Source organism: Aedes albopictus, chromosome 1, assembly GCF_035046485.1.
Source record: "Aedes albopictus strain Foshan chromosome 1, AalbF5, whole genome shotgun sequence".
NCBI classification, from domain to species: Eukaryota; Metazoa; Arthropoda; class Insecta; order Diptera; family Culicidae; genus Aedes; species Aedes albopictus.
In genome coordinates this window covers 168,604,633-168,630,831 of record NC_085136.1, presented here as the reverse complement: position 1 = coordinate 168,630,831, position 26,199 = coordinate 168,604,633, and the positions used below count along the sequence as shown (strand labels likewise).

Sequence of the window (26,199 nt, the reverse complement as noted above, 5' to 3'; positions counted from 1 at the left end):
CGTCCTGTCGGGACCAGTCGATCGAAATTGATCACCGGCGAGCCCGTTGGCGCACTACGAGGTCCGTGGGCGCGATCACGCGACCGATGATAATTATCCCCCGTGATCGAGCTCGGATGGGAAGGGCGGTGGCGGTGAAACGGCTGGGTGGATCGTGCAGTCTGATGATGAGGGGTGGCTACTACGTGTGGCCGGCGGTCGATTTGATCCCTATGAAGGGAACGTAACATGCGGTGTGAGTCGGGGCGGGTTGCACTGGCGTTGGTGGTCTTTCCCCTTGATGGACAATCCCACGGGGCAGCGTAAATCACGTGTGACGGAGTGATTCTCGTGGGGCCAAGTCTTCCATTCGATGGCCAACGCGCTCTGGGTGTACCTATAGTGATACGAAACCACGAGGCGATAGGTACATCCAGGGATCCCTCGCCTGTGGCCGACGGCCAATTGATGAATTCGCCTAGGGCCGTGAACCGATCCAGGTAACGCACAAACCACTCGAATTACTGCGATCCACACCTCATCCACCAATCCCAACGGTGTTTGCCACTGAAGCGTGGCCACTGCGGAACACAATCTTTTTAGAAGTCAACCACACAACTTTCGTTATTTTGCCAATTACCTGATTATTTCTTCCTTCACTTTTCCAACTAGTTTTCGGCCTTTAACGACTCACTCCCTTTTCTCATCTACTATAAAATCGTTTTCCTTTAGTTAACTATAGAATTATCTTGTTTTTCAATTACTTTAACTACTCACATTTGGTTACAAAATTCTTTGCACGACTCACGATAGGTTTTTTTATTCAAAAAGAAATCAAAATTAAAATCTGAAAAAATAAAAATTTTCCACAACGTTAAAACTTTTTTCTCTTATAATTCTTGCTACAACTTCTGCTCACATTATTTTCTTCACTTTCTAATAAATTCTTCTCACTGCACTTTTTAACTCTTGATAGAACTTTCTGACTTGGAGGTCCAAAAGGGAAAGATCAAATCGATTTTTCCGACCAGCCAAGAAACCTCATATTACTAATTCTGCTTATTTTTCTTATTTCACAGGGTTTCCGGTTTCTGGCTTGATTGCCTATTCTTTTATGTAAATTTCCTTGAATTCACATTCCCATATCGTTGGGGTTTCCTCTTATCATTTTTTCACCCACTCTTATCTCCGAATAAGCAACACATACATATATAAAACAGATTCGAGCACTTTTACATATATTAACTTTTTGCCTATCAGTAGGCGCAACGCATGAAACGCTTTCTTTTTGAAACGGCCGATTCTAAACAAATCTGCTCGTTTCAAAATTATTTTATTTCTTGATTAATTTCATTACAATCTTTCAAGCAATTCATTGGAGTAATGTTTTGAAAGTCAAAGAGTTTGTCCTTTGAATTAAATCAAGTTCACAAAGATAGCGGGGGTTCCTGAATATAAATGATGGCTAAAGAAATAATCTAGGGATTCCGAAGATTGAAGAAAATTCTTGTGATTAAAAAAAATGTGTTTGTCGTGTTCATCTCCAGCAGAGATGAAATTTCTCCAGCAACTCTTTTCAGCATTCTTTCAGCAATTTCAAGAATTTCAAGAATTTCGCTAGGGCTCCTCCGGGAACTCTAGAAGGTTCTTCGGGAATTCCGAGGGTTTCCTCCGAAACATCCTCTAGGAGTTTCTCCGGGCATTGCCACAGAAGTTTCACTGAGACTTTTTCTCTAAGAGTTACTCCGGGTATTATTTTAGGAGATCCTCCGGAAATTTCTCTAGAAGTTCTTCCTGGGAATTCCTTTAGGAGTTCGTCCGGCAATTTCTCTAGGAGCACCTCCGGGAATTCCTCCACGAGTTCTTGAACGATTTCATCCGGGAATTTTTTAACGAATTTCTACGGGAATTCTGTTAAGAGTTCATAGACATTACACTGGAAATACCAAAAGTTTCCTCCGAAAATTCCTCTAGGAGTTTCTCTGGTAAATCCTCTAGGAGTTCTTCCGGGAATTCTTCTGGGAGTTCTTCTGGCAATTTCTGTAGCAGCTCCTCCTGGAATTTTTCCAGGAGTTTCTTTAAGAATTTTTCCGGAAATTCTTCCAGAAGTTTCTCCGAACATTCCTCTGTGCGAATTTCTCTAGGATATCCTCCAGGAATTCCTTCGAAAATTCCTCTAAGAGTTCCTTCGGGGATTCCTAAACGATTTTTTTTTTCGGGAATTACACAAAGAGTGACAAGTTCTTCCGGGAATTCGTCTAGGAGTACTTCCGAAAATTCGAATATCTTCGGAAACACCTTTACGAGTTTCACCAGGAATAAGTTCCCCAGGCAATTTCACTACAAGTTTCTCTATAAGCTTTTTTTTTCTAGAAGTTACACTGGGTATGCCAGGAGTTTCCTCCGAGAATTCCTTTAAGTTTCACTAGAAGTTTTTCCGTAAATTCCTCTAAAGTTCCAGGAATACATCCAAGAGTTTCTGAAGTATCTGATTTCATCCAGAAATTTCTCTACGAGTTCTTCCGGGAATTTCTTCACGAATTTCTTGGGAATTCTTCTAGGAGTTCCATTGAGAACTTCTCTAGAACTTCTCTCAGGAATTTATGTGGGAGTTCATCCGGGAATTTCCTTAGGAGTACCTCCGGGAATTCCTCTATGAGTTCCTCAGGGATTTTTTTTTCACGCATTTCTTCGGGAATTGCTCTAGAATTCCGACTGGGAATTCATCAAGAAATTCTTCCGGGAATTCCTTTAAGAGTTCATCCGGGAACTCATCTAGGAATACCTCTGGTAATTTCTTTACGAGTTACTCCTGGAATTCCTTTCCGATTTTTTTCGGCAATTTCTCTAGGAGCTCCTCCAGAAATTCATCCGAAAGTTCCTCCAGCAATTACTTTACCAATTTCAGAAGTATTCCTGAGAGTTGCATAAGGAATGCCCGGAGTTTTCTCCGAGAATTCTTCTATGAGTTCCTCCGGTAATTTCTCTAAGAATTTCTCCGGAAATTTCCCTAGGAGTTCTTCCGTGAATTCCACTGAGAGTTCCTCCGGCAATTCCTCAAAGAGTTCTTCCGGCAATGTCTTTAAGAGTTCTTTTAAGATTTGTTTCCGGAAATCTTCCAGGAGTTTCCCCAAACGTTCCTCTAAGAGTTCATCAGGGAATGCTTTTAGATTTTCTTTTGGAAATTCGTTTAGGAGTTCATCCGGGAATTCCTCTAGATGTACCTACGGGAATGCCTCTACGAGTTCCTCAGGGAATTCCTTCAAGAGTTTATTCGGAAATTCCTCTAGAAGTTCCACCGGGAACTCCTCAAGGATTTTCTTTCGGGAATTCCTTTAAGAGGTCATTCTGGATATTCTTTTGGGTAGCTGATTGATGGTTTACCGTAACAATTATTTCAATAAATTTTCAAAAAACATGTTGAACATGTGAAAATAAAACAAAATAACAAAACCGTAACTATAAACATGTCATTGTACAGTATGACCCATAAAAAAAATGCGAAAATCCATTTTATTCTTTCTTTGGTTTTGTTGCAATATTTCTTATGAATTCAGTTTTTTTAGATAGGGCTACAATAAGGAGGTGATTGTCATACTGGATATCTCAAATAAGTGTTAAACTATTCATTGGTTACGTATATGAGATACCTAATAGTTGCCATCAATTTCTGAAAAAAAATAAATGTTTCCTCGAATTTTTGGAGCTTAACGAATTAAAATGAAAACTTTTAAATACACGTAAATCATGCAGAAATATGTACTCTTAAAAACGCGGCCCTTTGAAAAACTTTTTGAAAACAATATCAGATGCTTAGGAACCAAAAACTAAAAAATGTGGCATATATCAAAACCCTTAGATAAGATAGATCCATAAATAACTTCACCCTGTTTGAAAAAAAAAAATGAAAATAAAGGCTCAAAAACCTACGTTTATAATAGACACAAATACGTAGTACTTAAAAAGAGTTTGAGACTTCATACATTTGGTTTTCTGAAAATGTCCATTTGTCGCACACTCTAGTTTTCAGTAAATGTTACATAACTTATAAGATAATATTTTTTTTCACCTGTCTAAATCACCAACGATCGCCTGAAGACCTTGTCTAGCTATGAAAGTGCTGTTCTTGAAATAAAATTTAATTGAATGCGATTGAGAGCAATTTGACAAAAATTACAACCTTAAAAAACACCTCTGGCGCGGGGACGTTTTTGAGATCCTTATCTTCAACATTACTTTTTTCAAAGGTTTATGATTCAAATCAGTAAATGTTCCTAGGCCGTTGATAAATTAGTGTTTTGACTATATTATCCAATAGAAAAATGCAAAGTTTATCGATTGGAAGCACGTGAGCAATATCTTCGAAAACTTTCGCATTTTTTTATGGGTCATACTGTATCTTTAACATGATGAGTTACTAAAAAATAAAGCACTGATATTGATTAAAAGAATTAACAACAATTTAAAAATTAAGGCCACGCCGTTTCACGCCGCCGCCGCCGCCACCGCCGAAAATTCATTCGGCGTCACGCCGATCACGCCGCCGCCGCCAGCCAAAAAAATGCAAAACGCCGCCGTCGACAGATTTTAAATCGGCGCACACCTCTAATCTCGACATCTATCAATTCGAACCAAAAATTGTATTCAGATGATCGAAAAATATGATATTCAGCATTTCATTCCCACAAAACGATTTGAAATTGGTTGACTACACCGCAAGATATTTGAATTATTGTAAATTACACATTTTTAAAAACTGTTTAACTCGATTTTCAACAAAAAATGTTCTAGTTATTTTTTTAAACACGGTCTCTGAATCAGCAGTCGTTGATAGAAGTTTATGACTTTCGTTTTATTTTGTGAACTAGTGTTATCGGCATCTGACTGCAACTGATTATGGCACAGGTTGTATTTCAATGTTACGATCATCGTAAATATTTTTTTTTTTCACAAATAATAATTGAAAGATTCACATACCTTCTCGCGTCCGTCTCGTTTGGCGCCTTCCCTTTTTGCTTCCGCAATCGATGCATGTTGCCAAAGCTGAAGTACTTCTTCCACCGGCTTTCCTCCTCGTCGTCGTAATTGTACGTAAAGAAACTTCCGCCCCCACTCGTCTGGAAATTGTTCGCCCGTCGCTGTCGCACTTTTCCTCGCGAACCGAACAGAAAAAATCGATCGCGTGGCCCGTGACGCCGCCTACTAAGCTCGTTCAAATTGCTCTCACTTTTGCTGAAACCCGTCCGCACGGCCGTCGATGTCGAGCCGGACTGGCCGCCTCGCTGTCCACTACCGCCACCAATGAACAGGTTCTGGATGCTGCCGCTCAGTCTACTATACAGGCTGGAAGAACCGCTTGGCGACGGGGCAGGTGATCTAGTTGCTGCGACGGCTAGTGGTGTGTGCAGCCGATTCACCGGCTCTACTGCCGTGTTTGCATGGGAGAAGTTTGGGATGATCTTTTTACGATCTCGTCTTTGCCTTGACTCAATGGCCGTTTTGCTCAAGTTGTCTAATTTATGGAGATCATCCGCCGTGCTGCGGAACATAATCGAATTGCTATCGATGGCACTACCCGCGACTTTTCGCCTCGGAGGTTTGGGCCCATGATGGACGTTAGTGGGTCTGTGAATATTTTCTACCATAGCCGGTGTGCCCTGGTAGTCATTAGAAGTGTAGATCGGAAAGCTGTGTCGATGATTTTCATAGTAATCAGTCTCAAAGGTTGATCCGGATGGCCATTGCTAAGAGAAAAGATCGGAGGAAAAATATGAATATTTATTAGCGTGTACTAAAAAGGGTAGATTTAGTAGATAGGTGTGACACAAGTCATGGGTGGCTTATCTGTGTTTAAAAAATAAGGCACTTACGAAAATGTCAAGGTTCAATACCCTAGTGACCGTTATTTTGAATTGCCTCATCCTAAACTTAATCTAGATTTGGTCTCGGCCAAATGGAAATGGAAATTTTCACAGAATAACGATATTTCAGCCCTTAACTGACTCTCTCTCTCTCTCTACAGGCTTAATTTGTTTCGCTGAGAATCCAATAAACCGATTGCTCGCCATAAATCTCGGTAAAAATTCAATTTGTCGACTGGGCTGCAAAGCGAACAAATCAGTTCAGTCGGCTGTCAAAGTTTTACGAGCAGGTCGGTAATCCATAATCACTCCCCTACAAACTAGAACTTTCATTAAATTATTCTGAGAATTCTGTTGAAAATTCTTTTGAATATCATCAAATGTTCAGCATCAACCTTTTTGAATATCTAGGTTCGTGAGCATTGCAGTTCTTTCCAAATTCATACGAAGATATTCACAAGGATATCCGATAAAATATCTTGCGTACTTGCGAAAAAAATAATTATTTATGAAACGAGTTGCAAAAAGTTGATTTTTTCAGTAAGAGTTGTACATTTATCCAACGAGGCCTGCCGAATTGGATTAATACGAAGAGTGTTGAAAAAATCGAGTTTTGCAACGAGTTTCATACTAGTAGTTTACGCAACAAGGCACTATGGGCCAGAAATCAAAATTTCGCGACAAAATTCAAAAAAGTTGTTCTTTTTTTAAATCAGTCAATTTTTATATATGTATGATTGTTTGGGCTATGATTGATTGATTTGTAACAAAATTGTATAGTTTTTTGTATGGAGAAACTTCTTATAAGCGAAAATACTCGATTTTAACCAATATTAAGAAAAATGTTTATTTGTTTGTTTATTAATGATACTTTACACCACTTCACTACCACCCGTAATGCATTCGTATCAGCAAAAAACCCTAATTAATCCACCTATCGGTGATGGTGCCTTTCTCGTGCTTTAAAATATCCTTTCAACAAAACTCAAGCGACATGTTGACGACATTGCCATAAATACAAAATGAAAACTGCTTGCTAAATCTACTCAATATGGATACATTTTATATTAGCATAACATCCAATATTCAGAAATTATAAAACAAAATTCAAACCATATAAGTGTCATGAAGCCGCAAAATTTTGAAACGTCATTTTAGATTTTCCGGTCATCATTTTATGACTCCGGATATCTACCGCAACTAAACTAACCGCCATCTTGAACATTGAGACACCATCTTGGATGTTCTGGTATTCATTTTTGGACTCTGCACATAAAATTACATAAAATAGTCGCCGTATTGAATTTTGGCATGTTGTTTATGATTTTCTGGTTACCAGTTTTGGGTTTTCTGATTACAAATTTTGAATTCTGAACATATTTTCATACAAAATATGCCCATAATGCAAGAATTAAAAATCCTATAAAGGCACTTACTTGAATACTGGGCCATTATCTTGGATTTTGGACCGCTATCTTGGATACTCTGGTGAACTCCGAACATATTTCCCATACAAACACACTTATTTTACATAGTTTTAGAGCTCAAAATTCCTTAAAACAGCCGCCATCTTCTGTTGACGCGATCAAATACTTATTTTTCCATTCAACGTTGACCCATCCTGCTATAAATTTACACCTTAGGAATCTGAAATGGTACGATTTGGTGAGATCGCTTTAGTTTTGTCTATATTTTGTTCTCTTTCATATGTGAAGACCGATTCGTCACTGTTGTTCATACCTAACGTTTATCAGGCCATTAAACAAAGTCAAGATTTAATTTTTCACATGAACGTTGGTTATGCTACACAAAAGCTAGTCACTAATGTGATCTAAGGCTATTTTCTTGCTAACTGTTCATTAGATTATCAAAAAATCTGCGATCTGATGTGTCGTATATATGGGTTTGGTTCATTTTTATATTTGGTAATATCCGGCGGGATAGCCGAATCTGATTCCATGAGTCATGGACCGTGACACTACCGGTTGTCCCAATTATGGTCTGAGATTATTTTATTGCTTATTTTTCACCTTTACCTAATCACCGCGATTTGATATATCGCATGTATGAGTTTGATTCACTTTTACTTTTAACCACTTTCGAAGCCACAGCTGAACCCGCAACACTACCGGGTCTGACCCTATTTTTCCATCAGGATGTCGATAAGTCGTGATCAGTCTTGTTAGAGATCACAGTCTTGTTAGAGATCACAGTCATTTGAACCTTTTCGTCGATATTCGGCCTCCTTTGTCTCCGGTATTCGCAACACAATCAATCAAGCTACTGTTCGAAACAAAAATGTCAAACGAATGCACTTCACCACGATAGCGGCTTCGGAAGACGGTTCGGCTTTTGTTATTCCTGTCTTCTTCCATAACAAGAGCTATGTTGCCCATCTGTGTGCCGTATTCAATGCAACATGCATGAATAAACTCATATTAACATTCATAATCGGAATTGGCTGAGATTCTATGCGTAATGCTAGAATTACTCACGTGTCATCGTGTCAGATGACATTGATTTGACTCTTTCTTATGTTTATTGATCTTCGTTCTACTGCTCGTGTTGTGTGTAGGTAAGAGGTAACGGTAGCGCACGAATGTAACAAAGCAAGCTGACACCCGACTGCGGCAACGAAATGAAGGTAGTGAAAAGTGTCGAATGTTTACAAGACTGGTCGTGATTTGATACACCGCATCCATGGGTTTGGTTAAATTTTACATTTTACTACCCGGATCTGATTCTGGGTAACTACCGGCTGAACCAAATATGGTCTGACATTATTGTCTTGTTAACTGCTCATCGGTTAACCAAAAACGCTGCAAATTGAAGGTGTCACATGCAGAGTTCGACGGGACTCTCGGAACCCATTCCGGAACACTACCAGTTGTCTTTAGTGTGACCTAAGGCTATTTTCTAGCTAACTGCTCATCAGGTTATCGCAAAAGCCACGATTTGATGTGTCACATGCCTGGATTTGGTTTACTTTTACATTTGGCCTCTCCCGGCCACTCAAAACCGATTCCGAAACACTTGCTGGCCGTTCATTAGGTAATCTAAAAAGCCGCTATTTGATGTGACGCATGTACGGGTTTGTTTCTCTTTCAGATTTGACCACTTCGGCGGGAACCCCGGAACCGGTTCCGGAACACTACTGGTTCAAATATGGTCTGAGATGATTTTCCTGCTCATTGTCCATCAGGTCATTGAAAATGCCGTGGTTTGATGTGTCGCATGTATGGGTTTGGTTCAATTGTATATTTGGCCACCTCCAGCGGGACGCCTAGAACCGGTTCCGGAACACTACCGGTTCAGATATGGTCTGAGATGGTTTTCCTGCTCATTATCCATCAGGTCATCGAAAATGCCGTGGTTTGATGTGTCGCATGCATGGGTTTGGTTCAATTGCATATTTGGCCACTTCCAGCGGGACGCCCAGAACCGGTTCGGGAACACTACCGGTTCAGATATGGTCTGAGACTATTTTCCTGCTTACCGCTCATCAGGTTATTGAAAATGCCGTGGTTTGATGTGTCGCATGCATAGGTTTGATGCATTTTCATATTTGTTCCCTTCCTGGGGTACCGTTCCGGAACACCTAAATGGCCATATCTCCGGAACGGCTGGACCGATTCGAACCATTTTTAATAGGAAACAATGGGACCAGATACCGCGTCGAATGAACCGTCGGTCATTGAAATCGGATGAGGTTTACTGCCAAAAAGTGATGTGAGTTTTTTTGTACACACACATACACACATACATACACACACACATACATACATACGGAGGCCTTCTCCTTCGCGGGTAGTCCGAAGAGTGTGGAAGCGAATGCTCGTGACAAACGTGACAAGCATTCGCAGAAGCGGGCGAGGCAGCCGTCAGGTGAGGAGCTGTCTGGCGGTGCCCGCAAGGCCAGGCGTATAATAACCCCGAAAGCCGGTGGTTATGCCGGAAAGTCGGACCCCAGCCAGGGTTCCCGGAAAGCTGGGAAGGGTGGGCCTGAAAAGGCCGGCCCGTCCCGGAATGATGGGAACAAGGGGTTGCGACCAATGGTGGGCCCTCAGCAGCCACAGAGCAGGGCGATCCAAGGAGAGGACCCTCCTTGGACAAAGGTAGAGCGGAAGAGGAAGAAGAAGGGGAATCCGCAGGCAGAAGTGCAGGTCGCCAAGCCAAGGCGTAGGAAGGCAGGTGCCAGGCGCGAAAAAGGTGACGCTATCGTCATCAAGACCGAACAGTCGAAATACTCGGACGTCTTGAAGGCGATGAGGTGCGACGCCAAGCTTGAGGGTCTTGGAGCCGACGTACGCAGTATCAGACGTACTCGTACGGGCGAAATGATCCTGGAGCTTAAGCGCGAGAAGGATCACAAGGGCGCCGCCTACAAGAGGCTGGCAGAAGAGGTCCTTGGTGATGGAGTGGAGGTGAGGGCTCTTACGCATGAGGCGACTCTGAAGGTCAAAGACCTAGACGAGATCACCGAAGCGGAAGAGCTCGTCACGGCACTGCGGCAACAGTGCGATGTTCAGGTGGCCGCCACAGCCGTCAGGCTGCGGAAGGGGCCAGCAGGGACACAGATAGCTCTGGTTCAGCTACCTGTGGCGGACGTTAAAAAGTCCGTTAAAGTAGGGCGGATAAAGGTGGGCTGGTGTGTATGTCACCTGACATTCCACGAGCCACCAGAGGTTTGCTTCAGGTGTCTGGAACCAGGACACAAGTCGTGGGACTGCAAAGGCCCCGACAGGCGCAAACTGTGTAGGCGATGCGGCGCTGAAGGTCATAAGGCCCAAAGCTGCACGAGTCCGCCCATCTGCATGATCTGTACCGGGAAAACCTCGAAAAACAGACATGCGATGGGTGGTCCAGGGTGCCCGGCCTTTAAGAAAGCCGCAGTGAACAACAAATCACAGTGCAGGTAACGCAGCTGAACCTGAACCACTGTGATGCGGCTCAGCAACTGCTTTGTCAGGCAGTTTCTGAGTGGGAGACGGATATCGCCATCATATCGGACCCATACCGAGTACCCGCCGGCAACGGCAACTGGGTCGCGGATGGGACCAGAAAAATGGCGGCGATATGGACGACGGGTAAATACCCCGTTCAGGAGTTGGTGTCTACTACCTATGAGGGCTTCGTGGTCGCCAAAGTAAACGGGGTCTTCTTCTGTAGCTGTTATGCGCCTCCGCGGTGGCCGATCGAGCAGTTCACGCAAATGCTGGACCGCTTAACGACCGTGCTAACAGGGCGAAGGCCGGTGGTAATAGCGGGCGACTTTAATGCCTGGGCCGTGGAATGGGGAAGCCGTTTCACGAACCAGCGGGGTCAGATCCTGCTAGAAACACTGGCCATCTTAGATGTCGACTTGGCTAATGTCGGTACCAAGAGTACCTTTAGTCGAAACGGAGCGGAGTCAATTATTGACGTGACCTTTTGTAGTCCTGGCCTAACAAGTAGTTCGAACTGGAGAGTAGATGATGGCTACACTCACAGCGATCACCTGGCGGTTCGCTACAGTATCGACTACAATAACAGCAGACAGCGGATAGAAGAAGAGGCGGCTAGGCCAAGGCCAAGCCCTCGCAGGTGGAAGACATCATACTTCGACGAAGGGGTATTTAGGGAGGCGCTCCGCCGTGAGCGAAACTTAATCGGTTTAGACGGCGACGAGCTGGTAGCGGTGCTCTCACGTGCGTGTGATGCGACCATGCCTAGGCGAGTCCACCCTAGAAATGGGAGGCCACCGGCTTACTGGTGGACCGACGCGATTGCGGACCTGCGCCGCGCCTGCCTACGGGCTAGGCGGCGGATGCAGCGAGCACGATCAGAGGAAGAGCGAAACGAACGGCGGGTGGTGTTCGCCGCTGCAAAAGCCACGCTTAAGACCGAGATAAGAGCAAGCAAAAAGGCCTGCTTTGAGGGTCTCTGTCAAAGTGCCAATACGAACCCGTGGGGTGACGCCTACAGGATCGTTATGGCCAAGACGAGAGGTGTGATGGCTCCTACAGAGCAATCTCCAGAGATGTTGGAGGGGATCATTGGAGGACTTTTTCCGCGTCATGATCCTAGTCCTTGGCCTCCTTTCGTAGGACAGCCGGGGACTGGGGCTGGCGATGAGGAGAGGGTCACCGATGTGGAACTTGCGGGGATAGCTAAGTCCCTTAGCGTAGGTAAGGCCCCAGGTCCGGACGGAGTTCCGAACCTGGCCTTAAAAGTAGCTATTGCAGAGGCTCCCGAGATGTTCAGGTCTGCTATGCAGAAATGCCTGGACGAGGGAGTTTTCCCAGAAGCTTGGAAGAGGCAGAGCCTGGTACTATTGCCAAAGGCGGGGAAACCACCCGGAGACCCGTCGGCATATAGACCAATATGCTTGATTGACACGGCGGGGAAGGTGCTCGAAAAGATCATCCTCAATAGAATGTTGCGGTTCACCGAGGGCGAAAATGGTCTTTCGAGTAACCAGTACGGCTTCCGGAAGGGAAGGTCCACCGTAGACGCTATCTTGTCGGTTACAAAAACCGCCGAGAAAGCACTCGAGCCTAAGAGGAGGGGAATTCGCTTTTGCGCGGTAGTGACTCTGGATGTAAGGAATGCGTTTAATAGCGCTAGCTGGTCTGCTATTGCCGATGCGCTCTTGCGTCTGGGGATACCGGAGTACCTGTACAAGATTCTCGGAAGTTACTTTCAGAATCGTGTACTAGTCTACGACACGGAGGTGGGTCGGAAGTGCTTTCACATAACCTCAGGAGTCCCGCAAGGTTCCATCCTGGGTCCGGTGTTATGGAATGTCATGTACGACGAGGTGTTGAGGTTAGAGTATCCAGTGGGAGTGGTGATTGTCGGATTTGCCGACGACATTACGCTCGAAGTCTACGGTGAAACGATCGAGGAGGTAAAGTTGACTACCAACCACTCGATCAAGGTTGTGGAGGCGTGGATGCGGTCCAGGAAACTGGAGCTGGCTCACCACAAGACAGAGGTGACGGTTGTTAACAACCTGAAGTCGGAGCAGCAGACGGAGATCTGTGTAGGAGACTGTACTATCCTGTCAAAGCGCTCCGTCAAACACTTGGGCGTGATGATCGACGATAAGCTTACCTTCGGTAGCCACGTCGATTATGCCTGTAAAAGAGCCTCCACAGCTATTGCGGCACTGTCCCGGATGATGTCCAATAGCTCTGCGGTGTACGCCAGTAAGCGCAAGCTTCTGGCTAGTGTTGCTACATCCATACTTAGGTATGGCGGCCCGGCGTGGGGCACCGCGCTAAGTACTAAATGCTACCGACGGAAGCTGGAAAGTACTTACAGGCTTATGTGCCTGAGGGTTGCGAGCGCATACCGTACCGTGTCACACGACGCTCTCTGCGTCATTACTGGTATGGTGCCTATCAGCATTCTTATCAGTGAGGACATGGAGTGCTTCGAAATGCGCGGCACAAGAGGCATACGCAGGACTGTCAGGATGGCCTCTATGGTCAAATGGCAGCGCGCGTGGGACAGTTCCACCAAAGGAAGGTGGACCTATAGGTTGATACCGAGGGTAGATAGTTGGATTAATAGGCGCCATGGGGAAGTTTCATTCCACCTGACACAGGTCCTTACAGGTCATGGTTGCTTCCGACAGTATCTACACCGTTTCGGGCATGCGGATTCTCCCGAATGCCCAGTGTGCAATGGTTTAGAGGAAACGGCGGAACACGTTTTGTTCGTGTGCCCGCGTTTTCGCACAATGCGTGACCGCATGCTTGCCACATGCGGGGAGGACACAACTCCGGACAACTTGGTCCAGAGGATGTGTAGGGATGAGTTTGGCTGGAACGCCGTTTCAACGGCTATTACCCACATCGTCTGGGAGCTACAGAGGAGGTGGCGCGTGGACTCGGAGAATGGCTAGTCCAGATGCAGTACAAGAGGTGGTCCAGGGGTTCGGAGTCGGCTTCGTAGGTCATACCGGTGCCCTGCGGTCGAGATCGACCCTTACAACGATTAAGTGGCCGCGGAGAGGAAGTCCCGGTAGCGGTGCTGTCGTGGCGTCGGTCTACTGGGTTGGATCCAAGCCCGCGGTTGGAAAGGGGTCCCCGGCAAGGGTCGGGGCAGGTGGAGACCCTGCCGTCAGCAACCTACGGATGCATCTGATAGGGCCTGAAGGGTAGTGATACCCTTCCTTTGCGGGCAGGTCAGATCGGGTTGCATGTGGGCATCAGTTCTTGATGTCCGCTCAGCAGTAGGGCGCGGGCGGGGTTGACTCTGCCCGCCTTCCGAGGACAAAGGGAGTGGCGAGGACCACTCGGGAAACTGGCTAAGCGCCAGCATGCTACCGTGATGGACTCTCCAAAGCGAGTCATCGATGTTCGTTGCTGCAGGCTACGCAGCTAACCTTGTGGGTGCGATGTGCACTAGCCCCTCTCTGAAGCAATACCTTCTTGGTGGTTCCGGAGAGACGTAGGGTTTGGCGACCATAGGAATGGTTTAGTGGGTACGAGGAGAGAGTAGTCCTGGATTTTACTTTTGTTGTAGAAGACGGCCTGTCAGACCTACACTACCCTAACCTTCTGTTAGGGTGTCTGTTGAGCAGATTATCCCCCTATGGTTTAGAAGGAAAAAAAAAAAAACACATACATACACACAGACATCACCTCAATTCGTCGAGCTGAGTTGATTGGTATATGTGACTCGACCCTCCGGGCCTTCTATCGAAAAGTCATTTTTGGAGTGAACATATAGCCTTTCCAGTACACTTAGTGTACGAGAAAGGCAAAAATGTATTTTTTGGTGGAAAATGTGCCCAACAAATATATCGCCTACATTTCCTAACTGTAAATTTAGTATATTTTGCATATTTGATGCACAAATTGCGATGTCTTTAAGTTTAAATTAAACCTTTACAAAATTTACTCAAAATTTACGGTTTATTTGCCAATTAGTTCAAAAAGCAGCAGTATTCGACCGTATTCGACATGCAACTGGTCTAGGAAGCTAGTTGAGACTCTTATTTCTAGAATGCTACCGGACTTTTTGCGGAAATTTGCGGGAAACCAAGATATAGTGATTTTTGTGCATACGTTAATTTTACAAAACTATGTTTTACGCTGTGCTTCAATAACTATCCTCTCTAAGATCCACTTTTGCCATTACGACTCAATCTCTTTATGGCTTGCGAAACGTTTCACAAAGCAACAAACTACCATTATTCTGGAGGGCTTTGTTTCAGGTAAGACTGTGATTGTAGGCGTTCAAGTCAATACCACACACGTACTCAAAGTGCAAAGTTTCGGTACATCAACTCGTGTGGCCAACTATGATTTTTAATAAGCTCAATTTATGTAAATATGGATAAGTTTTTGGTGAAAAAATCCGCTGCTCAGGTTTTTCAGATGTCCGGCATTTGGTCGAATGCCGCTTGACCGAATTATGTTCAAAGTAATTCAGAGAACCCTTTTCACATTCTAGCTGCCAATTTGATCATCAATAATTTTTTCATCTTCCTTCCTCCAATCATTGTCTGTTCTTTCTAGTTTTACAATTCAGGGATTAGTTGGCGTTGAAACTGTCAATATTTTATGAGATATTTTTCCTCCTTAATCATAGGCGAATATTTTGAATTATACTGACGTGGAGAACAATTGCACAATCGTTTCTTCTTCAGCCAAACGGCATCCAGCTAAATGGCGTTCGGTCAAATGACCTTTTCGGCCAAATGGCGTTCGGCCAAGCTGCAATCACCCAAATGACAGTCGGCCAAATGACTCGGAGCCGGTATTTGAACCATAAATAAATTACGCTTGCTCTTTTTAGATATGTACAAGTGGGATGGATATATTTGCGATAAATACACATATTTAAATTTCCTGGAAATATTTAAAATGCCGTGTCATTGATTGGCTCGGTAGCTAAGTCAGCAAAGCACTTGTGTAGCATAGAAGGGTCGTGAGGTCGAATCTCACTTGAGCTGTGAATTGGTTCCTAATTTCATTAATAATGTATCCATCTGTACATATGTATGTACGTTGAGTTAATTTAAAATTCTAATTGATCACACGGATTGATATACCGAAACTTTGCACATTGAGTATGTAAGTGTGTGGGCTTGACTTAAAAGCTTATAATCACATTTATATCTAAAACAAAATCTTCCAGAATAGTAGTTGTTTGTTGCTATGTATATTGCTTCACAAATCATAAAAAGTCATTGCGTCGTAATGGCAAGAGTGGATGATTATTTAAGCACAGCGTAAAATATTGTGAAATTAAAGCAAGCACTAAAATCACTCTTAATTGGTTTCCCGCAAATTCCCGCAAAAAAGTCCGGAAGCATTCGAAAAAGAAGAGTCTAAACCAGCATCCTAGACCGGTTGCATGTCGAATACGGTCGAATACTCCTACTTTCTGAACACATTGGCAAATAAACCATAAAATTTGAGTAAATATTGTAAAATTTATTTTTAAACTTAAAAGCATCGCAATTTGTGCACCAAATATGCAAAATATACTAAATTTACTTTTAGGAAATGTATGCGTTATACTTGTTGGACACATTTTTCACCACAAATCATATTTTTTTAAATATGGGTTAAAATCGAGAATTTCCGCTTATAAGAAGTTTTTCCATACAAAAAACGATACAGTTTTGTTACAAATAAAAAAAAATCAGTCGGTATATAATCAAACATAGCCCAAACAGTCATACAAATATGAAAATTGATTGATCTTAGAAAAACAACTTTTTTGACTTTTGTCGCGAAATTTTGATTTCTGGCCCATAGTGCAAGGTGCAGAATGAAGACTTTTACAGCACGAGTCGTACATTTATCCAACGAGGCTTGCCGAGTTGGATAATTACGACGAGTGCTGGAAAAATCGAGTTCTGCACCAAGTTGCGTACAACGTTTTTTGCAATTTCATAAATTACCGCTTGAGGATAGTTTTTACCAAAATTTTTCATCAAACTGTACACTGATGTTCATAGCCATGTTTAAGAAAGTCTAATCATAACAGGTTCCACTGTGCCTTTGTCACATTTTTTCAAAGCTGCGTCCAGAAATCACCAAGAAGTTGATCAAAACTGAAAACAGTGCTGTAATGGTTCATTACGCAACGCAAATCAGTGCTGTAATGAACCATTACAGCACTGCAAATTTGGTGTGGGAAAGTAGGCCTTTTCCTGTCAGATTTGCGTGAGGTAAAACAGCCTGTTACGATGAGAAATTGCAAAAAAAATTTTATGCAATGATTTTTTCATAATGCAACCCATTTGAGTTGCATAATGTTCCTAATGCAACTCAGTTGCATTATGAACATTATACAACTATTTTTCATTATGCAACTCATTTCAGTTGCATAATGAACCAGTTCGGAAAAATTGGCCTTTATGATACCAAAATGAGTTATGTAAAATATAAATTTTGATACTGAATTGCATAAATACAATTTCAAATAAAAAACTGGTAACAAATTTTGGAGAAAGTGCAATATCTCAAGTTCTTTCCATGCAAAATTGTGACATGTTGGAGAAAATGTGAGCCCAGATTCATATTCGGCGGCCCGAAATCGGTCAGAGATATGTAAGTTTGCTAATGAGATAAAAAAAAATGTTTCGCAGTGTGATCGAGCCCGTGGTCCTTAACATGGTGTTCCGTCTTGCAATTCCGTGTAGTATTAATTTTGCAGCGTTTTTCAGCAGATGGTACGGTAGCAGATTACATCCAGAAGCCACACGAGCGGATAAGCAAGATCAACGAGAACGATAATTTCAACACTCTGTGGGAGTCTATCCACTAAGTGATGAGTAGGGCAGCGCAGAAAGTGATAGGCATTGCTTAAAGACAACCTAGGAACAGGTGGTGTGACAAGAAGTGCCAGAAGGAAACGGGGCAGCTAGAAATAACAGCTTCGGGCCCTGACGAAACCCTCCCTCCTCCCCCCGCTTGCAAGTCAGCCGCGTAGTCACCGGCTAAGAATAGGACTACTAACCCCAATTCAAGGTGTCAAGCGACCCGTGCCGGGGAATGAGTTATCGAGGGGGTAGCAAGGCTATCCCCTTCGCGAGGGAGCTGTGTGGCGGTGCCCGCAAGGCTAGGCGGATACTAACCCCAAAGGTCGGCAGTAATGCTGGCACGTCGGACCCCAGTCAGGCGTCCCGGAAAGCTGGGAAGGGTGGGCCTAAAAAAGATGAAATGATCCTAGAGCTCAAGCGCGACAAGGAGCACAAGGGCGCCGCCTACAAATGTCTGGCGGAAGAGGTTTTTGTCAAAGGGGTCAAGGTGAGGGCTCTTACAGCAGAGGCGACTCTAAAGGTGAAGAACCTAAACGAGATCACTAAATCAGAAGAGATCGTCATGGTACTGCGGCAACAGTGCGACGTGCAGGTGACCACCGCAGCCGTTCGGCTACAGAAGGGGCCGGCAAGAACACAGGTTGCCTTGATACAGCTACCTGTGACGAACGTAAATAAGTCCGTTAAAGTGGCGAAGCAAAAGGTGGGCTAGTCAGTATGCGAACTGACCTATCATGAGCCACCGGAGGATTTCTTCAGGTGCCTGGAACCGGGACATAAGTCATGGAGCTGCAAAAGGCCCTGACAGGAGCAAGCTGTGCTGGCCATACGGCGCCGAAGGCATGAGGCACAAGGCTGCACGAGTCCACCCATGTATTTACTTGATTTGTTCCGGGAAATCCGTGAACAACAGGAACCCAACGGGCGGTCCAAGGTGCCCGGCCTCCAATAAAGCCGTAGTGAACGAATCACAGTGCAGATAACGCAGCTGAACCTGAACCACTATGACGCAGTTCAGCAACTGCTTTGTCAGGCGGTTGCTGTGTGTGAGAAGGATATTGCCATCATAGCAGACCCATACCAATTGCCCGCCGACAACGGCAACTAGGTCGCGGATGGGTCTAGAAAGATGGTGACGATATGAACGACAGGTAAACACCCCGTCCAGGAGTTGTGGTCTACTACCTATGAGGGCTTCGTGCTCGCCAAAGTAAACGAGGTATTCTCATGGGTATTCTTCTGCAGCTGTTATGCGCCTCCGCGGTGGTCGATCGAGCAGTTCACGTATATGCTGGACTGGATGACGACCGAGCTGACAGTGCGAAGGTCGGTGGTAATAGCGGGTGACTTCAATGCCTAAGCCGTGGAATGGGGAAGCCGTTTCACGAAACAGCGACGAGATCCTGCTAGAGCAACTGGCCATACTAGATGTCGTCCTGGCTAATGTCGGTACCAAGAGTACCTCTAGTCGGAACGGTGTGGAGTCGATTGTTGACGTTACTTTTTGTAGTCCTGGCCTAACAAACTGGAGAGTAGACGATAGCTACACTCACAACGATTACCTGGCGGTTCGCCACAGTAACAACACATTAACAACAGCAGGCAGCTGGTAAAGGAAGATACAGCTGGGTCAATGCCAAGTCCTCGCTTACTTTGACGAAGGGGTATTTAGGGAGGCGATCCACCGTCGGGCATGGGCATGGGCCTAGGCGAATACACCCTAAAAACGGGAGACCACCGGCTTAATGGTGGAATAAAGCTATTGCAGACCTGTGCTGCGCCTACCTACGAGAACGAGGGTGGTGTTCGTCACTGCAAAAGCCGCGCTGAAGACTGAGATAAGAGCAACCAAAGAAGCCTGCTTCGAGGGTCTCTGCCAATGAGATGCCTACAGGATCGTGATGGCCAAGAGGTGTAATGGCTCCTACAGAGCAATCTCCAGAGATACTGATCGAGCGGCTTTTTCCGCACCTTGATCCTTGTCCTTTCGTAGGATAGCTGGGGACTGGGGTTGGCGATGAAGAGAGGGTCACCGATGTGGAACTTGCGGGGATAGCAAGGTTTCTTAGCGTATGTAAGACTTTAGGTTCTAATGGTGTTCCGGAGATGTTCAGGTCTGCTATTCAGAAATGCCTAGACGAGGGAGTTTCCCCAGAAGTTTTTAAGAGGCAGAGTCTGGTTTTATTGCCAAATTCGGGGAAATCACCCAGAGACCCGTTGGCATATAGACCAATATGCTTGATCGACACGTCGGGGTAGATGCTCGAAGAGATCATTTTCAATAGAATGTTGAGGCACACTGAGGGTGCAAATGGTCTCACGAGCAGCCAATACGGCTTCCGGAAGTGGAGGTCGACCGCAGACGCTATCCTCCCAACTAGCATAAGAGCTTGATAAAGCACTTTTATGCAAGCATTTGCTCCATAAGCTGTTACGCAGCTTCTTTTGTTAGTTGGGCTGTCGGTTACAAAAACCGCCGAGCCTCTAGCAACTGCAACTGCCAGGATGAGCTCCATAGTCAAATATTAGCGCGCGAGGGACAGTTCCACCAAAGGAAGATGGACCCATAAGTTGATCCCGGAATTAAACGGCGCCATTGGGAAGTAACTTCTTCTTCTTCTTCTTCTTCTTTGTGGCTCTACACCGTACTGGGACTTGGCCTGCCTCGCTTCAACTTAGTGTTCTTTGAGCATTTCCACAGTTATCAATTGAAGGGCTTTCTTTGCCTGCCATTGCATGGATTTGTATATTGTGAGGTAAGCACAATGATACACTATGCCCAGGGTGTCGAGAAAATTTTCCCGACCGGAACGGGAATCGAACCCGCCGTCTCCGGATTGGCGATCCATAGCCTTAACCCAAACTGGAGACCTCTAGGGAAGTAACATTCCACCTTCCGATATTATCTACATCGATTCGGTCATGCGGGTTCTCTCGAAAGTCCGGTTTGTGTTGGTGTAAAGGAAACGGCGAAACAGTTTTGCTCGTGTGCCCGCGTTTTTGCACAATGCCTGACCCCAGGGTTGACCGCATGCTTGCCACATGCGGAGAGGACACAACTCTTTTGGCTGGACACAACTGAGTTTGGCTGGAATGTCATTTCGACGACTACCACCCACATCGTCTTGGAGCTACAGAGGAGGTGGCATATGGACTCAAAGAATGACTAGTTCAGACGCTATACAAGAGGTGGTCCAAGGGTTCGGATTTGGCTACGTAGGTCATACTGGTGCCATGCGGTCGACGACCCTTATAGCGATTAAATGGCCGCGGGGGGGCATCCTTGTAGCGTTGCTGTCGTGGCGTCGATCTACTGGATTGGATCCGAGCCCGCGGTTAGAAAGGGGTCCCCGATGAGGGCCGGAGCAGGTGGAGCCCCCAATGTCAGCAACTCCTTCTGGTACTACCAATCATAAATCGGCTGAAATCATTGGAAAAGTTGGAATTAGACAAATGTCATCGTGTCAGACGACGATGATTTGATCCACTTTTATGTTTATTGATCTTCGTTCTATCGCTCGTGTTGTGTGTAAGAGGTAGCGGTAGCGCACGAATGTAACAAAGTAAGCTGACACCCGACCGCGCAACGAAACGAAGGTAATGAAAGGTGTCGAATGTTTACAAGCCTGTAATAAGTATATTAAGAAATGGATGAGCGAAGTGAATAAAACACAGCAGACTGCAGTGGGCTGGACATGAAGCTTGTATTCCGGAGAAATGAAAAGCTAGAACCTTATTCAGCAGAGAACCAGGAAGAATTCGTAGGATTCGTGGTTGGTCGCCCACACGTTGACATGTTGCTGTTGGGGAGGCCCAAAAAACTCTAAACGCTCAGGGCGACTGGAAAAGATTGGCCCAGGACCGAGACCAGCGGAGGCGATTGCTTCACATTCGGCGCTACGAGTTGTAGCCCATCAACAATCGTGAAATTTTGACTTCTGGATTATAGAGCATTATCCAGCCAAATCGTAGCGTTCACCCACGGCTCCGTAACGTTTTTATTGATATAAATATTAAATATGCATACCACGCGACGGTATTAAAATATGCTGAATCTGGCAGATGTATGCGAATTACAACGGTAGATATAGAGTAGTAATACATGCTTCCAAAAACTTATGCAAAATCAAATGATTAACATATCTCAACAACTGAATTAACATCTTCTAGAGACAATGAGAATGAAGTGTGGCAATGTAAGATACAAGATGTTGACAAAAGTGACGAAATCTACGGCAATAATCAAATAAATCATAACTTGCTTCATTCATTACTTTTTAACATTTGTCAACAAATAATAACACTAATATGAATAATAAATTTTCTGTCAATAATGTTTGTCAAATAAATACCAGAATGATGATTTTTCAAATGCGCTCGTATTGTTAAGTTGCATTTTTTGTATGCAAAGAGTAGGCTATGGTTATGGAGTAGATCGACACACATTTATTGCCCAACCGATTGCTACTTCTGAATCCAGTTCGTATATTCTAAATTTGAATCTTAATCCGTTTGATCCGGTTTCTAGCGTAGAGACAACAACGAAATCTGCAAAAGCATGTGGAGAACATATCTAAGCATTTTACCACGAAATGCTGATGGACATCGATAACAGGTATAAAATAGTCATAATGTGCAACATTAGGCTGGAACAAATTTCGAATTTCATCAACGTCACACCCGAGTTATTAGTTGATTATTGGTTTCTACTCTCCAAAGCCACATAAAAAAAAATTAACCTGCCACAGTAAAGCAAATTTCTTCAAAATTATTAGATAGCGTTTTAAACAGTCAGTTTGCAATTCCAATTGTGCAATGTTCTTAAGCATTACTTCTCCAAAAGTTCCTCACCATGGCAAATAAAATAACCAATCATTCCACCCATGTGTCTTTCTGCGGTTCACTCACCTTGAAGTGTTCCGGTGGCATCGTTATCCGCTTGTTGAACGGGGTACATATTTTTCGTTTGAACGGCCTTCGCGCTTGGCTGTTCATACCCAGCACCAAGTAGGCCTGCTGCTCGAGCTCAGCCGATAGATTGTTTTCCACTTGCCGGTGTTTTACGTTGTGGTTTTCTTCTTCCTCCAAATCTTCTTCTTCCACTTCTTCCTCCACCCGAGGGGCGGCCACAAACGGACTCACACGGCCTACTTTGCGGTTCGCGTTTTTCCTGGAAAATGATCGATCTTCTGGTTTCGGTTCTGCATCGACACAATTCAACGCCGGCTGCGATCCGAACCACAGGTTTTCGATGCGCACGTTTCCCTGAACACTCGCGACTCTATTTTTGTTATTTTTCCACATTTCACTATCACTGGTATAGGATATGAGATTATTTTTCCTAAATAACCGTTGATCACTGGCAGAATGGTACCCGTTAGGAGCGTTCACTAACCGATTGGTATACCCGGCGAACACACTGATCTCATTACTCTGGTCAAGACTTCGACGGCGTGCGTCATGCAGCGGCGTTCGAAGGGTGAGCTGCCCTTGCATTGCTGGTGCATCTGGTCCGTAATACCGGCAGCAGCAGTTGCACCCTCCGTGGTGAACGACGTGTAAGCTTTGATGGTCTAACTGCTCGTTGATAATCGAATCGATTGTTGTTCCTTGATGAGACGTATATTGAGATCTGTAGAGTAGTATACAAAACACGAGGAACGTGATTAGTGAATGGCTTAACGATGGGTTAGAAGTGTGAATATTGTGACAGAAATTAACGATTTTATTTATGCATTGATGCAATATGTTTTGGATGGAAGGGCTCCGGTCAAAGGAAACAGAAATAAACCGTATACAGATACGGCATGTTGAATAGGCCTAATTTGGAAGATAATATGGTGTATAAAATGATATTTTAACCAATTAAAAAGAAGATACTTTTTTAAGAAAATGGTGCATCTGCTATCAAAAATCGATTTATATCCTTGAAATTGGTTCTACTAGATACCGAGAAACCCGATTACTCTGGCCTCTCGAATAACCAGTTCGGCTTCCGGAAGGGTCGATCGACGGTGGATATTGAGGCTTTATCCAAAACGACCGAGATAACCAAAAGAAGCGAACAGGAATCCGCTATTATGCTGTTGTCACGCTGGACGTAAAGAATGCGTTCAACAGCGTCAGCTGGGCCATCGAGTGCGCCATACACCACCTAGGAGTCCCGGTTAACCTACGCCGGATACTGGAGAGCTACTTCCAGAATAGGGTGCTAATGTATGACACCGAGGAAGCGAGAGTAGCTACAAGATCACCGCGAGGGTACCTCAGAGGTCCATCCTGGGCCCGATACTATGGAACGCGGCGTATGATGACGTATTGAGGCTCAAACTTCCACTGGGCATAAAGCTGGTCGGCTTTGCCGATGATAGAACCCCCGTGGTATACGGCGAGTCGATAGGGTAAATGGAACTGACACGCAATTGGCATAGAGGAGACTGGATGAGGTCGAGACAGTTGACACTCGCGCACGGAGGTAGGGCTAGTAAACAACCGCAAGTCTAAACAACAGGCAGTGGTTACCACAGGCGGGTGCACGATCATCTCTAAGTGCTCACTGCAGCAATTTGGGGTCATGATCGACGAGAGCTGAAATTCAGAAGCTACGTAGAATATGCCTGCAAAAGGGCAAGCATGGCGATGATGACATTGTCAAAGATAATGTCAAATAGCTCGGTAATAGTCTCGAGTAAGCGTAAGCTGATCGAGACAGTAGCGGTCTGCATATTACAGTATGGCGCCGCTGTATGGTTGGATTGGCTAGAGGTCAATTCAAACGTGATGCGGTTCTAGAGCACTAGGTTGATGTGTCTTAGGGTGGTCAGCGCATACCGCACGGTCTCAAAAGACGCGGTATAAGAGGCATAAGAGGCGCGAGGCGGATAGCCTAAACATCGCCTTGGCTGAAATGGCAAAGGAAATGACATTCCTCCACCAAGGGTAGATGGACACACAGGCTCATACCAAGCGTGTCCAAGTCGACAAGCAGGCCCTAAGGCAAGGTGAGCTTTCGCTTGACACAATTTCTGTCAGGCCATGGGTGCTACACAGATCCGGACACGCAGGCTCCCCCGCATGACCGGAATGCACAGACTGACCGCGGAGCATGTGCTCTTTGAATGCATACGCTCGGTGGAACAAAGGTGTAATATGCAGGAGATATGCGGTAGAGATATTACTCTGGACAACATTGTTGAAAGGATGCGCATGGGGGGGCAACAAGTGTGATTCCGTTAATTCCACGGTCTCCCGAATCGTACTTGAACTACAGAGAAAATGGCGGGGCGACCAACAGCAAGTTGAGTTGGCCCCCCTTTCCATCCGAGAGCTTGAGTCCAACGGGTAGTCTACAGTGCTACAGTGCTAGCCAGGACTCAAGCTTGTGGAACGCTTACCAATAGAGAGTACTCATGTACGCCCCCTTCTCGAAGTCATGCCTAACGGGCATACTGCGAAGAGGAAGGAGAGAAAGAGGAAGAGAGAGAATGAGTTTTTAATGGGTCAACCCTCGTATAACCCAAGGAACCACCTCTAGGGTATCTGATCAACAGATTTTCTCATTCTATAGAAAAGTGTCAGTGTAATGTCCAGTATTGATTAGATTTGTCGCATGAATACAATAAAACATTTGTAGTTAGGTTAAGTGAGGAATGCCCCATGAATCTCACACACGCAGCTATCACTGCACCACCAAGGACAAGGACGACGGTAGTTCCGTTAGCCACCACCAGGCTGTACAGAACTGCACGAATAGGCGGTCATGGCGATGGCGAAATGGACTGCCATGGGAGGCGAACTGAATGGTCTTCGTGAGAAGATTGTATGGCAACGGTGTAGCTTGCTTTTTCTTGTTCATTGTCCTCGACACACACGAGAAAGAGTGGGATGAAACCAGGGGCGAATGAACCCTCTCTTCATCCATCTTTTTCTCGTGTTTGTTTAGAAGAGTGAGCAAGAAAAGAAAAGGCAGACTACGCCGTTGATATACGGCGGGGCAATGCCCAAATGTTCAGGGTCAACGAGCTTCAGTCTGATCTTTAGTCAGATATTCTGCTTAGCGCACAGTTATCTCATTTGAAGTGTGAAGACATGGAGAAATTGTTGAAGTTTAAAGTTGAAGTGTTGAAAGACGTGTAGTATAAGGAAAAAAATAGAGGATAAAATCTGGATATCCAGGTAAACCACGTAACATTAACCCAGAATCGGGCTTAAGTCTACGCTTCAAATTTTTGTATGGACAAAAGTCTACGAGGAAAGAGGGAGGTTTCTAAGATGGCCAAAATTTGGTCTACGTGGTTTATGAACAGCCCCTTTTGAGACCATTATTGGGTTGCTACGCCAACCCGATGAACGAATTCAGGACTCCGGGAGGCCGCACCCCAAAGCCACTATGAGCAAGACAACGTAAACTGAAGAACGTGAACTGCATTATTTGTTCGCTGTTCAACAGTAGGCCTCGGCCGCATTCGTCACGCCATCTTCAGTGACTCGCAAGTGCCAAACGAGGCGCTGTAAGCGTTTGTTCTGACAGCATTCTGATTGATGAACTGCTTTTCGTTGGCATTTTCCACGTCAGGACGTGGCGCCTAT

General features: G+C 44.9%; 1 protein-coding gene across 6 annotated transcripts in view; it reads right to left on the bottom strand.

Annotated features, from left to right (window-relative positions):
- The window catches only part of LOC109412137 (protein unc-13 homolog 4B), a 381,313-nt gene that overhangs the window by 115,080 nt on the left and 240,034 nt on the right, over nucleotides 1-26,199 (bottom strand). For 4 of the 6 annotated variants that reach the window (XM_062845788.1, XM_062845789.1, XM_029862210.2 and 1 more), the window contains 2 exons: nucleotides 22,519-23,242; nucleotides 4,957-5,723 (listed from right to left, as the gene is read on the bottom strand). The exons of the other annotated variants lie outside the window; for them this stretch is intronic. In XM_062845788.1, the coding sequence (XP_062701772.1) occupies nucleotides 4,957-5,723; nucleotides 22,519-23,242 (1,491 nt within the window). The remainder of the gene's footprint in view (nucleotides 1-4,956; nucleotides 5,724-22,518; nucleotides 23,243-26,199) is intronic. 6 annotated transcript variants of the gene reach the window in all.